Genomic DNA, 15545 nt, shown 5'->3' with positions numbered 1-15545 from the left:
ACTGTATTTCTTTATTTTAGCCATTTTAGAATTGTATGAATTCCAGCTTATAGTATTTTCATTTGCCATTATAATAAATAATAATTCTCGTATAGACTCATGGTCTGGATGATATTTTTGAGTAAACTCACACTGAGAAATGTACTCTTGAACAGATTCCATGGTTAGAGTGAGCTCCAGTGCAGACTCAGGGCTTGAGTGGGGGCCTGTTACTAAACCCTGGGTTCTGGGATGAACTCGGGGCTGAACTCATAACCGAAGTCTATGGGATTAAATGTAGGGGCTGTAGGAGGCTCTTGACTAAGGTGGAGGAAATGAGCAGATTCTGTGGCTGGAGCTGACCCTGGAGCCAACACTGGAGCTGACTCAGGGGCTGGAGCCAACACTGGAGCTGACTCAGGGGCTGGAGCCCACACTGGAGCTGACTCAGGGGCTGGAGCCGACATTGGAGCTGGAGCTGACTCATGGGCTGGAGCCGATACTGGTGCTGACTCAGGGGCTGGAGCCAACACTGGAGCTGGAGCTGACTCATGGGCTCGAGCCGATACTGGAGCTGACTCAGGGGCTGGAGCCCACACTGGAGCTGACTCAGGGGCTGGAGCCGACTCTGGAGCTGGAGCTGACTCATGGGCTGGAGCCGATACTGGAGCCGACTCAGGGGCTGGAGCCAACACTGGAGCTGACTCAGGGACTGGAGCCCACACTGGAGCTGACTCAGGGGCTGGAGCCCACACTGGAGCTGACTCAGGGGCTGGAGCCGATACTGGAGCTGACTCAGGGACTGGAGCCCACACTGGAGCTGACTCAGGGGCTGGAGCCCACACTGGAGCTGACTCAGGGGCTGGAGCCCACACTGGAGCTGACTCAGGGGCTGGAGCCCACACAAGCTGGAGTTGACTCAGGGGCTGGAGCCCACACTGGAGCTGGAGCTAACTCATGGGCTGGAGCCGATACTGGAGCTGACTCATGGGCTGGAGCCGATATAGGAGCTGACTCAGGGGCTCGAGCCCACACTGGTGCTGACTCAGGGGCTGGAGCCGAAAGTGGAGCTGGAGCTGACTCATGGGCTTGAGCCGATACTGGAGCTGACTCAGGGGCTGGAGCCAACACTGGAGCTGACTCAGGGGCTGACTCAGGGACTGGAGCCGACAATGGAGCTGAATCAGGGGCTGGAGCTGACCCAGGAGATGACTCTAGAGCTGGATCCAACACTGGAGCTGACTCAGGGGTTGGAGCCGACACTGGAGCTGACTCAGGGGCTGGAGCCGTCCCTGGAGCTGACTCGGGTTTGACGCGACACTGGAGCTGACTCAGGGGCTGGAGCCATCCATGGAGCTGACTCAAGGGCTGGGGCTGACTCGGGCTGGAGCCAACACTAGAGCTGATTCAGGGGCTGGAGCTGACCCTGGAGCTGACTCGGGCTGGAGTCGACAATGGAGCTGACTCAGAGGATGGAGCTGACACTTTAAAGCAATCTGATTCTAATTGGACTGGAGCGGACTCTGGCCTGGACCGTAATTGGGTGACTCTAATATCACAGGAAGGATGAGCTTTATTTCCGGAAGTCGAGTGGCTCATAAGAAGGGCATATAGAATATATTGTTCCAACGTGCAGTTGTTAGTATTCCAGGTCATTCATGAATATAATGGTTTGTCCAAACCTACATGGAAGAATCAACACATCATCTTCCAAATCGATGGCAGGGGCTAGCAGAAGAAGAGATGATGGGAAATCTAGTGCTTTATATCTATCTATACATTATAAGTTAATAGAAACCAGAACTGTTTTGTTACCAACATTCTTCAAAATATCTTCTTTTGTGTTCCACAGAAGAAGTCGGTAACACTTTATTTAGGGTCTCTTAACTATAGTTGCTTATTAGCATGCATATTATTAGAGTATTAGCTGGACTAATTAGGACTAATTAAGCACATATTAATGCCTTATTCTTCATGACCTTATACTACATTACTAATCCTACCCAATACCTAAACTTAACAACTACCTTACTAACTATTATTAAGCAGCATATTAGGAATTTACTGAGGGAAAAGTTAACAAGCGTTCCCTATTATTAAAGTGTTACCATAAAGTCATACAGGTTTGGAACAATATGTGGGTGAGTAAAGGATGACATATTTTTGATGTTTGGGTGAACCATCCCTCTAAATATGTCAAGTAACATGTAAGTTGTTTACTTAAGTCCATCTGTAATCATTAGGGCCACAATGGTTTCTAGTGTCGTATATCTCTGCATATTCTGTTATTGATTTGGAAGTCATTTCTACATTACGCAGATGGGATCTTAGATCAAAGCACATCACAAATCCTTGGCATTCAGCTTTATACAGATGGTACAATGTTTTAATGAATGTTCTCCATTTTCTTTCTCCAGATCAAACTTGAAATGTGAATGCCCATGAGGCGCAGAGATGGATGTATTAAATCCTATTCCAATTATACTTGAGACTTGTACTTGAACGTTTATCAGACGATTTGAGTATGAAATCAATTAAATAAGCCTCAATAGAATATAATTAAATAATGCCGCAAATATATTTTGAGGTGACAAATTTTCAGCTGAGAAACCTTATCTAAACAATTTAGCCAGGGCAAAAATATACAGATCTTCAATGCTTTCTATCATGCATCCGATCATAATGCAGCAGAAAATGGTGGCTTGCTCCTTTTGTCTACATGACAGAGTCTCAGTGTGAACGAGGGGAGACAGGTTTCCCTTGAATTTTAATGGTGTCTCTTAGGTTCTGATGTTTATCTCTTTGCAGGTTGTTCTAGATGTCTGAACAGTGCCAATGGGAAAGGGGGAATGTTTTTTCTCAAGCCCTAGCAACATGCACTGGATTGGTGAATATGAAAGCTCACTGTGCCTGCGATTGGCTGTTATTGTGGACCATTTTGAGCAGAGAAATTCATCTCTTGCTCTACTGGGTGTGGGTTGCTGTAGGAGGCTGCAGCAGAATGCTGAAAGAGCCAGCAATTCAGTTCGTTTTACCTCCATGATAGATAAAAACGCAAAAAGGCGCAAGAATGAAGCATGATTTCAGATGGTGCTTGTGCCGTTTAAGTGGCAGTCACACATCACGTTCATTTCAGATCCGAGTTTAGCATCTGTGAGACAATTATTCAAATAATTAGTCATGCTGATAATGAATATAATTGGACATGTCAGCAGGCATGCAGGTTTGACATGTAACCTTCAAATTAAGTGAGAGTCTTTGCAGTTTCTACTCTCATCAGACATCAAATAATTTTAATGCACATACTGTAACTAAAGCCAATAATGTGGTACTCATCGAGGCACATTCATGTCAAGCATATTACTATATTGTGGAGAGGTGAGCTCTGCAATGCAGTGCTGAGCACTAATCAAGGATAGTAGGTGCAATGCAGAGAAAAAACATTTGGTCTTCTCCTAAATTCAGTTGTGTCCTGTTGACATCGTACTTACTTACTTAGACTTGGATTTGATCGTGCATTGCAAATTTCGAGCTCTAATTCAGTATTTTGAGTTATAGTTGTTGTTGTTGTTGTTTTTTTAGATGAGTCAATAATAGAAAAACAATACACACGACCAGCATTGATTGACATGATGCATCTATGACTACTTGAGTTCTTTTTTATTGTCTTTTTATTGTTGTAATTATTTTGGCTCTTGTGCAACTGCTACATAGTTATTCACATTCAAGATATTGTCACTCAGGATACAGCTAAAAGTAATAATAATTAAAAAAAAAAGAAAGTAAGGAAAAAAGTCAAATGAATTAAAAAATACTGACAATTTATGGTCCATGTTCTGAGTCGATCACGGAAACACTGATTTGGTAACGCCACTGTAATTTAAACCACACGTTCAATGTGCATAATATGACAAGAAGCGCACTTATATATTGTTAAGAGAGCAAAACGTTGCTTAACAATGTCATGGTTACACTTTACCAAGAAAAACACTGTTACATTTAAGTGATCCGTGGTGTTTCTCGTAAGTCAGCCTAGCTGAAGAAAAAACATTCCATGTCACAACGGCAACGCCCATAACAGATCGATTTATTGTTAACAATCACAATTTTGGAATAGCAAATCAAAACGAGAACTGCGAAATTATAAATAAACAATATGAAGCCAGTTTACTTTTCAATCATAGGAATACATAACATCCAAGATATAAGTTAATAAAGTCAAGCTATTGTATAAATACATCACCAGCATGCACAATATTGAATCATTGATAGTATCGTCGTAATTATCTTACACTGACAAAACCGTATACTTGGCATGTGCAAAAATAAATTAAACACAGAAGTAAACCACACACTTTGAAGCTGCAATATTTTTTTTTAAACCAGACCAGTCCCTTTCTTTTCCCTATCCTGTCCTTCAAAAAAGTGAATGGTTCCAGTAGTATCAAACTGTAATGAATTTATGGCAATGACTGAACTTGATCTGTTTGGGTGCATTCAAAACAACACAATTTTATTCAACGCACTTCCATCTAATAGCTATTTAAATTGAGTTTCCAATCCAGTAAATTGAGGACGATTTCAACAGGTCAGCTTGTGATTAATACCGGAACCATTTAATACTATTTTTACCCTTTGAACACCATTTTACCATCTTTTAGAAATGCTTTTCTACTACCCAAAACATAAATAAGCAGCATCCCTTTGAAATACATCAGTCCATATGCCAGTGTGAGGCTGCCATTCCCAACCAACAACGACCGTTTCCGGCTGATTGACTGACATTTCAGTGGTTTTGGCAAATGTCAAAGAGAACCAAGAAGAGGGAGGCCCATTCAACTATATATATTTCTGTATATATTCAAACTAGGACTTCAGCCCCCCCTTTACCACCCTTGATATTTTTTTTTCTTTAAACTCGTGGAAAAATAAAGAACTGCTGCTGCAGAGGAAACCATGGCAAAAGCTGCTGCCAAAGTCCACCAGCCATTTTTACGTTTCTAGATCAAGAACTTGTCTACTTTTAATTGTTGCCCTCCCCACCCTCATCATCCTGCTGGTCACTCGTCCACAGCGTTAAGTTGTCTCGGAGGAGCTGCATGATGAGTGTTGAGTCTTTGTAGGAGTCCTCGTTAAGGGTGTCGAGCTCGGCGATGGCGTCGTCGAAGGCCGTCTTGGCGAGATGACAGGCCTGCTCCGGAGCATTCTGGATCTCGTAGTAGAAGACTGAGTAGTTGAGGGCCAATCCCAGCCGGATGGGGTGAGTGGGCTGCATGTGCTCTTTGCTGATCTCGTGAGCTTCATTGTAGGACTTCTCAGAGGATTCCACCACGGTGGAGCGCTTCTCGCCAGTGGCCACCTCGGCCAAGTAACGGTAATAGTCTCCCTTCATCTTCAGGTAGAAGACCTTGCTCTCGTGCTGGGTGTCGCTGCAGTTCTTGATCAGGAAGTTATCCAACAGGTTGAGCACGTCTTGGCACACCGCCTCCAGCTCCTTCTCAATCTTCTCGCGGTAGGCCCTCACCATCTCGATCTTCTTCTCGTTGCCGTCCGCGGAGGTCTTCTGCTCGATGCTGGAGATAACCCTCCAGGATGAGCGCCGAGCGCCTACGACGTTCTTGTAGGCGACGGACAAGAGGTTCCTCTCTTCGTTGGACAAGGCCTCGTTCAACTCGGTTACCTACAAAGGAAGGAAATAGAATTCTGTTTGAGGAAAGCAGCAAGTTAATAACTAGCTTTCCTTGATGCACAACTCAGTTACCAGTAAAATGAACGTACAATGCTTAATTTTTCCATTGCATAATGATAATATCCACAGAGAGCTTCATCATCTGGCTGAATGCTTTATGCCAAGTGCAGTTTCCATGGCAATCGTCTCATTTTGTACAGTAGTCCAACTCTATCTAGTGAGATGACAGAGCGCTAGCGCTACACAATACACTAGAGGTGAAATCAGAGAGTGGGGGCAGGGGCGGGAGGCGAAATGTTCCCACATACCCTCCAGGGCAACTGCAGTGTAAGTTAACATGATCGCTGTGTGGCAATTCATGTGTTACAGTGGCCTTCTCCCTGACCTTTTCTCTTGCCAAACTGGGACGACCATAATACAGTTCGATGATGTTTCATGAGAATATATTGTAAATCACTCATGTCAACTACAGATCTCCTTCTGGTGAAAATATCAGAACCTCTTTTTGGTGCAATTACATATTGGCATGGGTTCAACGGTTTTCTGTACTTAAGTGAAAAGAACTATATGTACTCTCTTTAAAATAAAGGTTTCAAAACTGCGTTTTCGCAGTGATGCCACAGAAAAAAACATTTTGGGTTCCCCAAAGAATCCATGGATTTTCAATGTTCTTCATAGAACCAACAAAGCCAATAAAGAACCTTTATTTTTGTAAGTGCACCAATGTGCAGTTAAACACTTTTCAAATGCCACGTGCCTCAGATCAAGGTTTGTGGTTTTAGCTTCCAGCCACAAAAGCAGTATTTTTCCCTCAGACTCTTCAGAATACAAAGACCGCTTAGAAAGATCAGTAGAGATCAGAGCAGAATACAGGAACACTGGGTAGGACAGGAAGACAAGACTCATAACGAAACACAGGCATGTGTAGGGGTTTTATTTAAACAAGCTTATTGCTATTTAAGTCCGGTTGCACGGGTTCTGTGCAACAATGATTTGGCATGCCTCTCACAGACAGATAGTAGCAGATAGTTGTGGTGGGTGACCGGTAACCTTGTTAACTTGGTAGCCGTGTTGCAATCGAATGCAAGTTTTTGCATGAATGCCAGCCCTTCACAAATTTAAAGTTAAAAAACTAGCTGGATGATCTCACTCCAGTGTGAAGTTTGAAGCTTGGCCTATCTCTGTTTGTCTCTTTGGCCGGATGCATCAAGATAATGAAGGCCCGTGGGCACTTTCCCATTAGGTCTGTGGCTAAATGGGCTTTTATCTATAGGACTGAAGTAACTTTAGAATCAAACTGCTTTAAATCTCCCCCACTGATCCATGAAGCTAAAGTTGCATGCACAACAATCATTGCAAGGATGGGAACCTTCCCTTTTAACAGCCAATTGGGATTTAGACCAAGGTAATATAAGGGTAAAATAATACAATCATTTTAGCAAAATTAATCAGGTAGATCTTGTCTGTCACTACTCTATTTTTGAATCAATACACTTCATTTAATATTGCACATTTTGGTATAAAATAAATACTTGATTTTATGTAAAACACTGCTAATGAGTGGCAAACCATCTAGTCTAGATTGTAAATTAACATATTTTGTACCATAATCTATTTCTAGTTGCTTTATGACTGTTTTGATATGAAGATCATTTATTCGAGGTCTAAGAATAAAGAGTATTGAGGTACACATATCTACAAGTCATTTTTAATTAAGTAAGAAACATACCATTCAGTCACTCAAGAAATAAGAGGTGCTAGACGACACCCCTCCAGAAAAAAGACATGATGTTACCCCTTAACAAAGCAGAAAAGAAGGGGTCCTCCTAAATCTCCATAAGCCTGTGTAAGAATTGTCTCCTAAATGTCCTCATTCGGATGCTAATAAAGTCAGTGAAGAAGCGTTAGAGATGCAGATGCCCCCCCCCCCCCCCCCAAGGAGCCGTAAGGCCTTGAATGGTGCCCTGAACAATCACCAACTCAAATACTGTTGAAATATACATAGAAATAATATGAATTAAAGAGATCCCATTGCCTTTAATAATCTATAAATCCGTAGGTTTGAAACGAGAGGGAATATCCAATCTGAATCATGAAACTTACTGCAATATGACAAGGATGGAAGATTCTAGAAGGAATGCTGCTGCCTCTAACGTTGGTTTAGAGGAAACAACTTAATATCTCCCATATGTGGAAAATGAATATGGGAAGGCATAACTAAATTGCGAGGATGCATAAGAGAAAAAAAAAAAAGCAGTTGGAATTTTTATATGCTGATGATGGAAAATAATAATCTGATGCATTTATGACATTATGACTGGTTAATGAACAACAATGACAAAACGCCTATTTCTAGTGTATTTTTTAGTGTATTCTAGTATATATATAATTTTTTTTTTTTTTTTTTTTTTTTATGCTGAAAGCGACGTTAAAACATCTTTTTACATTTGTCATGTATCGTCTCATTCATTTGAATGTGGGCTCGGGTAAGACGGGAGGCACCGCCCAAGATCCAGACAGTCTACACCCGATCCACTGCACTCTCATTAATAAAGCACTGATTTACCCTAGATCAGCATCCCAAAATGTATTATATGACATTATATTAAAGGCTCCCGTTAGATGACATATTTTACTGTAACTCAACCTATAGCCTATGATCATTCACCATTAGCATTTTTCCTCCAAATGGACCGAGCATAAAGTAAGCTATGCATAATAAGACAATTATATATATATATATATATATATATATATATATATATATATATATATATATATATATATATATATATATATATATATAAAATTGTCTTAGTATAGATAGATAGATAGATAGATAGATAGATAGATAGATAGATAGATAGATTTAGCGATCGTTGGTCAAACTACATCATCAATCAAATGAAAACCCAAGGGTAAATTTGAAAGAATGACTTACCGATTTCATGGCTGCTGCCATATCATCATATCTCTCTGCCTGCTCAGCCAGCCTGGCTTTTTGAACCAGCTGCTCGCGGTCAACCATGTTGGATGGTTATGGTTTGGATGATATTATTCGTTTTTAGGGGAAGAAACAGTAATATTGTATGAGCTATGCGGTGTAATTCAATGAACGAGAGCCTCTCTGCAGCTGTTCCTTGCTGTCTGCGCTCGTGCCGACGGGCCGCCCTCGCCCCTCCTCACGCGCTGGAGGGCTACGTCAGGGTTCTAAACGTGGGTGCTATGGCAAGCTGCAACAACATTTATTTCTTAAAACTAACAAGTAGGCCCAGGCCTGTCTATTGTTACCCTACTAAAACTTTTTAAGGTAACACTATTTTTAAATGTTCTTGTCACACATTAGGCTACATGTGGTTGCTATAGTAATAATTAAGTGAATTATGTATATTCCATGAATGCATACATTGTGACTAATTCTGTCTAGTATGTATTTCAGGCATTTCTGACTATTCCAGCTTTACTAGTGACTAGTACATAGTACTTATTCTTTAGTTAACCGTAGCTATTTAAGTTGCAAGTAATGTGTATACTATTTTTCTTGCTTTTAGTCAAAACCATTACATATTTAAATAGTCATTAATGCAAATTCCAGTCGTTACGTTAAATTTAGAGAAGATAACAGAACAAACTACAAAGAAATATAAAGTAATATCTTAACCAATTAAGTTAGAGTGGGAGGTTGATTAATGCCTTGTCATGTTCATTTTATGTCATTACTTTTCTCTAAATGCTAATAGTAACAATTAAAACATATACTATTATGAGTCTTGCATTTATGGGTATTTGTCTAAGACTAACACTATTAAATAAATTACCGTATTTTCTGTACTATAAGGCGCACCGGATTATAAGGCGCACCTTCAATGAATGGTCTATTTTAGAACTGTTTTCATTTATAAGGCACACCATATTATAAAGCGCATAGAATAGAAGATACTGCAGTCAAATGTTTGACTGGATTTGCGTTATGCATCCTGCATCCAAACTGTCGTTTTTTTAGAAAATTAAAGGCTTTTAAGTACGCCTTATAGTGTGGAAAATACGGTACAGTAAAATTACTAGGATAACTACCAGTATATACTACTAACTAGTAACGTAAAATAGGAAATGTTTAAAGAATAAATGTTAAAATGGCTTGCCATTCCGGGTGCCTCATTCATGATGTAATAGTCCTTATATGGGAGTCAAGAGGCCACATATCAGCAGTGCTGATGATGGCACATCGGACATCTTCTAAGAACAAATGCAATATGGGAGAATGAGTCACCCCCTATGAACATATCTAGCGACCCTCCTGTTTGGAGTGGAGGATTTTGGGGATGACACAATTATAGTAATATTTAGGATATGTTTTGTCCATGCTTAAAAAGGTTATAGATGTGCTATATATCAGACTGGTGGAACAGACAAGCAACTTGGATCTTCATATGAGTCATTTTACAAGACCAGTGCAATCTGAGGATCATTGGTGTCTCTCTCCCCTCCCTCCAGGACATTTATGAAACCTGTCTCACCCGCAAAGCCCTCTGCATCGCAAGCGATCCCACAGACTGCGGTGTCTCCAGGCAAGGGCCAGCAGACTGAAGGACAGCATCATTCATCCGGCTGTCAGGAAGCTGAACTCCCTCCCTCCCAACCTTGCCCCCCCCCCCCCCACCACACTCTTTTGCACCAGGCACCACTGAACTCTGAACCCCCTGCCCTCTTTTGCCCCCCGCCCCAGCTCCCACATCCACAGGTCCTTCCACTCACCCCTTCCACTAACAAACTGTGACTTGCACCAGACACTTTGCGCAGCATTGGTCTGCTCACTACATAATTCAACTACCTCTTCAGTCAATTTAAATAAAGAACTGCTCTCTGAGCTTTTTGTCACTTTAATCAGACTGAATCAGCTCTTTTGCACTACAGTCATTTTGTCTGCACTGTTTGTTCACTTCCCTGGTTTGCACTATATCTGCCATGTGCTGCTTTATTTTACTTTATTTAAATGTATTAAAATTCCCTTATTTGTATAGTTGTATTTTATATTTAATCTGTATCTATATGTATTTTTATCAGTATGCACCAAGGGTCTGAGAGTAATGCAATTTTAATTCTCTGTAAGTATGTGCTGTATATGTTGTAAGGGCGGATTTAATGATTTGGGGGCCCCAGGCAAAATACAGGAACGTGGCCCTATACAATTTCACACATTTACAACCTTGAGGTTCCTTTCACTGTTGTGATGTTTGCTGCTGCACAACCGTGTCCCATAGTTGTGTGCAATCTTTTTCATGTACATGCAAAGGATTTCTTAAATGTTGTAGATCCCTTGTTCACATTTAAACAGGTTATAATAGTATTAGAGTAGATTGGACACTAGGTGGTGCTTTGGGGTAATTTTCACTATGCAATTGTCTAAGTACTAGGCTAATTGTCTATGCAAGGCTGTCTAATTTTAAACTTTAAAATATACATTTGTTTTATTTATTTAATTACACATTTAAATTAAATGGAAGGAAATTATACATTTAACACGTGTTAACAAGGATTATTTCAACCAAACATGAAGTGTGCCTGTGTGGAAAATGACATACATTTTACATTTTAATGGTTTAATAAAAAAAACTCTGATTTATTGAATTCATAAAAACAACTTAATTTATGAATTTGTATACAATAATAGGTCCTTATGAAATCTATTTTTTTTTTTTTTATTGCATCTTTATATCTTATCTTATATCTTCACAATGATTTTGGTTTCCTTAAGTTGACCCATGCAGACCTTTTGTTGACTGTAAGGGATTGTCCCTGAAAAGGTGAAAGGGACTTGCAGGGTTACTTCCTTGACGATAATGTGGTTGACAGCTAGCTCTACTTGGCACAGTTCAGAACGGATGGCTCAGCTAATCGGCAGGACCGTGTGCAGACAAATGCACTGGCAGAGTGTTATTCAGTTCCTCAGTGCTCCAAGTCCATGAAGTGAAATCTGTTCATTCACTAAAGAGTTTTGCAGACTGACTTTACAGAATGGACAAACATTTGACGAGTCAGGTTAGAAGTTAATGATGTCTCAGGTAAAACTGATTCATTTGTTCCAAGAGGATTAGTCTGAGGCAGATAAGCTTGGCTACAGCTCTTAATGCTAAAACTATAGAGAGCATATGTGTGTTTGCTAACCACCTGTCTGTCTACTGAGGTGACATCAGTTGGACAGTCGCAGGCATAGAAGCAGACTGGAATGACTCGGCTGGATGTCTATCTATATCCAGAATGGTCTTACGGTTGCTACACCAAACGGTATAGAGAACTGGGAATCCGAGAGGGAAATGTTTGACCCGAACGTGCGCCTCTTTTTGGCTCTGTTCTCATACAACCCTGCAGTGATGTCACCAAACCCTGAAACTATGGAGGAGGAACTGCCTTTTGAACAAGGACAGATCATTAAAGTAACAATGGTTATGTATTCATGTGCATTTTTCTGTATGTTTCCATATCTAAATTCATAATTATTCATAACTCCATTAGTAAATTGAACTTTTGCATTTTACATGAACATGCTAAATGAAACGCATGGTCTTCAGATCGTTTCTGTCATACTTTGCTCATGCGGTGATGGAAGCCTCAGAGATAGCGATGTGCTCTTTTGTAGGTATATGGAGATAAAGATGCTGACGGCTTCTATAGCGGGGAGACCGCTGGCCGCTTTGGTTTTGTACCGAGCAACATGGTTTCTGAGATCCCCGTGGAAGACGGAGAGTTTAAACTTCGTCTGTTCCAGCAAGGCTTTTTACCAGAAGAGACGCCTTCCATAGGCAAGTATTTAACATTTTCTCTTTCTTTTGTTACTTAATGAAACTAGTCATATTTAACACATCAATTCAAAAAAGCACACTTGTATGGATTTAGGGATTGTGTCATTGCTACTTTGTACTTTAATTTTAGCACCCAGCGAAACAACTAGTGTGCCGGATGGCGTGAAGGTCCACAGGATGCTGGCCATCTTTGATTATGACCCATGGGAAAGTTCTCCAAACATAGATATTGAGGTGATTGCATTTTCTAATTAATATGAAAAAAAAAAATTTATTTGACAACAAACCAGATTTTGTAATTTAATAAACATTAAAATAATAAATTAAATAATAATTATAAATATTATTACATAAAAGTATTTATACATTTTTATGTTGATTACATGTACAATTTAAATATGTTTAAGTAATATTTTAGATATTTACGGTAACACGCTGAAACAAGGAAAACAATAATAGACCTTTTGAAAGGTTGTACACATAGACAATGAAAATAGTTTATAAATATAACAAGTATGGTCTATTATTTCTTTATTCAATCATTCATTCATGCATTTGTTAAATTTCTTTAAAGATAAGAATCTGGACATAGACTTCACATCCTAGCTATGTATTGATTTATTGACAACTTGATAAACAATACATTGATAACTGCTTGGAATACGACTATATAGAATTTTAAAATATGAAATAGAGTTTTTAATCAATGTTTATTATTATTATTATTATTATTATTATTATTGTTTTCTCTTTTAGGATGAGCTTCCCTTTCGTGCAGGAGATATTATTTATGTTTTAGGGGAAATGGACAGTGATGGATTTTATTACGTGAGTACTATGACTCTGTTAACAATACATGAGTATTTTAAAGGTCATAAGTTAAAGAATAACTGTTTTATATTGATCCAGGGAGATCTACATGGTTATCGAGGTCTTGTGCCGTCAAACTTTTTGCAATCATTGCCTTGGGACTGAAAGAAATCAGAAACCAGGAACATGAGAGTGACCTCAGACTGTGATTATAACCCACTTTACTGAATTCATTTAATTTTATGTGTCTTGTTTCCTCTAATGTTCATGATTTATTGTGTCATGTGTGTCTCTAAGTGCACTTGACATTTCCTCTTCGCATTGTCCTTAGCATTAATTAAATATGTAAAAAAAACACATACATTTCTGATTAATTCAAGAGCTTTTGGGAGCAGCTAGTGCATTTTAGCTTTAATGATAACTTAATAATTATGTTTTTATACTTTATGCATCTTCTTTTCACTGCTGATGTCTTTATACGATTTGAGCTATTTTTGTAATCTCCTTCCTGTTTACAGCAACTGCACTATAGGTTTCCCACACAGTCATTCAGTTCAGCTTCGTTTTATTACCGTTTTTTATGAATTCAGAGTTGTTTGATACAAGTTAACATGCAAATATAAAGACAAATACATTCAACAACAACAACACATATTGAATATTGCATTACAATTAGTCATGAAACACAATCTTTATTAATATGTAATTCGCAAGACGTTCAGATTGAGCATCTTTGGTTCTCCATAAGCTCGTCCATCGCAGCCAACAGTACACTCATCCATAAAGTAGGAAACACTACACTGTGTAGAGACCTTTAGTAGTGCTGTCTACTTTATGAGTGACTGCACTGTACCTCTGATGTTCCCGCCTCTCCTCTTCTCGCACCAATTGTTTCTTTGCATGCTTCCTCTTATCTCCATGTGCTCCGAATGTTCATTTTACAACTATTTGCTGAAACCTGAAATGAAAAGTAGATCAAAATGATGTAATAAAATAAACCAGGTCATATATTAGAGTATAGTTGGATGTTCAGCTGCATCAGCTTCAGTTGTGTGACTGTAAACCACCAGGAAGCTTAGAGTCATTTTCATTGCCCGTTCTGTAGGTGAAAATGAAATATTGCATGTGTAATGAACTGATCTAAAATAAAACTGTATAAAACCTCCAGTTTTGCCGCCTTGTGTAAAAAATGTATGTGAAGTGGATTCAGCGTGAACTATTGGAATTGACTATTAAATGTTGGTTTTGTACTACGAGTTAAAAAAAAAAGTTCATTCACTTTTTAAAAAGTTTTAGCAAATTTACCTAATTATATTTAAATTACATTAAGCAGTTTACCATCATTTACGAATTATTAGCTGAAAACAGAAATGCAGTCAGATTTATCCAATATTTTATGTTATACTGAAGAGCGGTGGCTTACCAGTTTCTCTGCCTGCTTGATCCCGGAAACAACAGCGAGAAGAGAAAGACGTTGTCGCCTTTTAACACTTTTTAGGCCACATGGTGCAAACCACAGGAAGAGGCCCTGCAGTCGCTGTCTTAAAGAAGCACGAATGCACGCCTATTGGACTACAGCGAGTTTCGTTCAAAGATGGACTCGAATCAATTCCTTTTAAGGGCATTTAAACCGAATAAAAGACTGATCAGAAATGAGAGAAAAAGCCCTTGGTCTTTAGCATACATCAAAATCATACAAAGAAATAAAGAGGAAGTCTACTAAACATGTGATCAGATTGCATCAGGCTTCCACATAGTCCAACGGTGAGGCTTTAAAAACATGACAGTCCATCAGTGTAAATAACAGCGGTGTTGGTCTGTGAGAAAATATCATCGGTGGATGATGTTACACGTGTTCTGTGTGTGTATTTATGAATAGTTTCCTAATTGCATGAATGTTTGAAGCATTATCTTGTTTGCTGCACTTGTAGAGCTCTTTCCTGAGGGGGAGGGGTGGTTGCTATGTTGTGCAAACCCACACTGTTTCATCGGCTTATTACATGTACTTATGAAGTTGTGGTATGGTGTCATTTGAATGTCATATGGGTGTAATTTTAAATGTGCATTGTTTTACAGTAAGATGCTGATAAGTAAAAGAGAAATATTATATTCATGCAGAATTAAACATGTTATGAGATTCTCAAATGAAAATGTAATGTCAGACACTTTTTCTTCGGCGTCACTTTTCTCAGATGCTTGAATTTAAACAGTTTCGTCCCAGTCCCCCGTGAGTATTTGGTAGTTTGATAAACAGGAGGCCGCTCTCT

At 39.4% G+C, this 15545-nt stretch overlaps 2 protein-coding genes and 1 long non-coding RNA gene across 4 annotated transcripts; 1 reads left to right on the top strand and 2 right to left on the bottom strand.

The window, feature by feature from the left end:
* Nucleotides 1-4050: 4050 nt before the first annotated feature.
* On the bottom strand, nt 4051-8862 carry LOC113058288 (14-3-3 protein gamma-1). Its single transcript, XM_026226050.1, has 2 exons — nt 8610-8862; nt 4051-5659 (listed from the first exon to the last, which is right to left on the bottom strand). Exons 1-2 carry the CDS (start codon nt 8694-8696, stop codon nt 5003-5005), a joined length of 744 nt encoding a protein of 247 aa, XP_026081835.1. The 5' UTR covers nt 8697-8862; the 3' UTR covers nt 4051-5002.
* A 2931-nt stretch (nt 8863-11793) lies between these two features.
* LOC113058283 (RIMS-binding protein 2) lies at nt 11794-13707 on the top strand. 2 transcript variants are annotated; one of them, XM_026226047.1, is made up of 5 exons: nt 11794-12102; nt 12306-12468; nt 12599-12702; nt 13225-13296; nt 13378-13707. In XM_026226047.1, the coding sequence occupies exons 1-5, from the start codon at nt 11908-11910 to the stop codon at nt 13441-13443; spliced, it is 600 nt and encodes a 199-aa protein (XP_026081832.1). In that variant the 5' UTR covers nt 11794-11907; the 3' UTR covers nt 13444-13707. The 2 variants fall into 2 exon arrangements, with proteins under 2 accessions (XP_026081832.1, XP_026081831.1); XM_026226046.1 differs by having other exon boundaries at nt 13225-13707.
* Nucleotides 13708-13830: 123 nt separating this feature from the next.
* On the bottom strand, nt 13831-15471 carry LOC113058284 (uncharacterized). The gene is made up of 2 exons (XR_003277949.1): nt 14702-15471; nt 13831-14236 (listed from the first exon to the last, which is right to left on the bottom strand). It is a non-coding gene; the product is annotated as an uncharacterized LOC113058284 (long non-coding RNA).
* Between the last annotated feature and the right edge of the window lie 74 nt (nt 15472-15545).

The sequence above is a fragment of the Carassius auratus genome, chromosome 40 (genome assembly GCF_003368295.1).
Source record: "Carassius auratus strain Wakin chromosome 40, ASM336829v1, whole genome shotgun sequence".
NCBI lineage: Eukaryota > Metazoa > Chordata > Actinopteri > Cypriniformes > Cyprinidae > Carassius > Carassius auratus.
This window is presented reverse-complemented; position numbering and strand designations above follow the sequence as displayed.

What these genes read in the sequence shown, in the direction of transcription:
- LOC113058288 (XM_026226050.1), bottom strand. Translation starts at nt 8,696, where the DNA reads ATGGTTGACCGCGAGCAGCTGGTTCAAAAAGCCAGGCTGGCTGAGCAG. An exon ending in TGGCAGCAGCCATGAAATCG is followed by an intron (nt 5,660 to 8,609) that starts GTAAGTCATTCT and finishes CTTCCTTTGTAG; the next exon opens with GTAACCGAGTTGAACGAGGC.
- LOC113058283 (XM_026226046.1), top strand. Translation starts at nt 11,908, where the DNA reads ATGTCTATCTATATCCAGAATGGTCTTACGGTTGCTACACCAAACGGT. An exon ending in AACAAGGACAGATCATTAAA is followed by an intron (nt 12,103 to 12,305) that starts GTAACAATGGTT and finishes GCTCTTTTGTAG; the next exon opens with GTATATGGAGATAAAGATGC. An exon ending in AGAAGAGACGCCTTCCATAG is followed by an intron (nt 12,469 to 12,598) that starts GCAAGTATTTAA and finishes CTTTAATTTTAG; the next exon opens with CACCCAGCGAAACAACTAGT.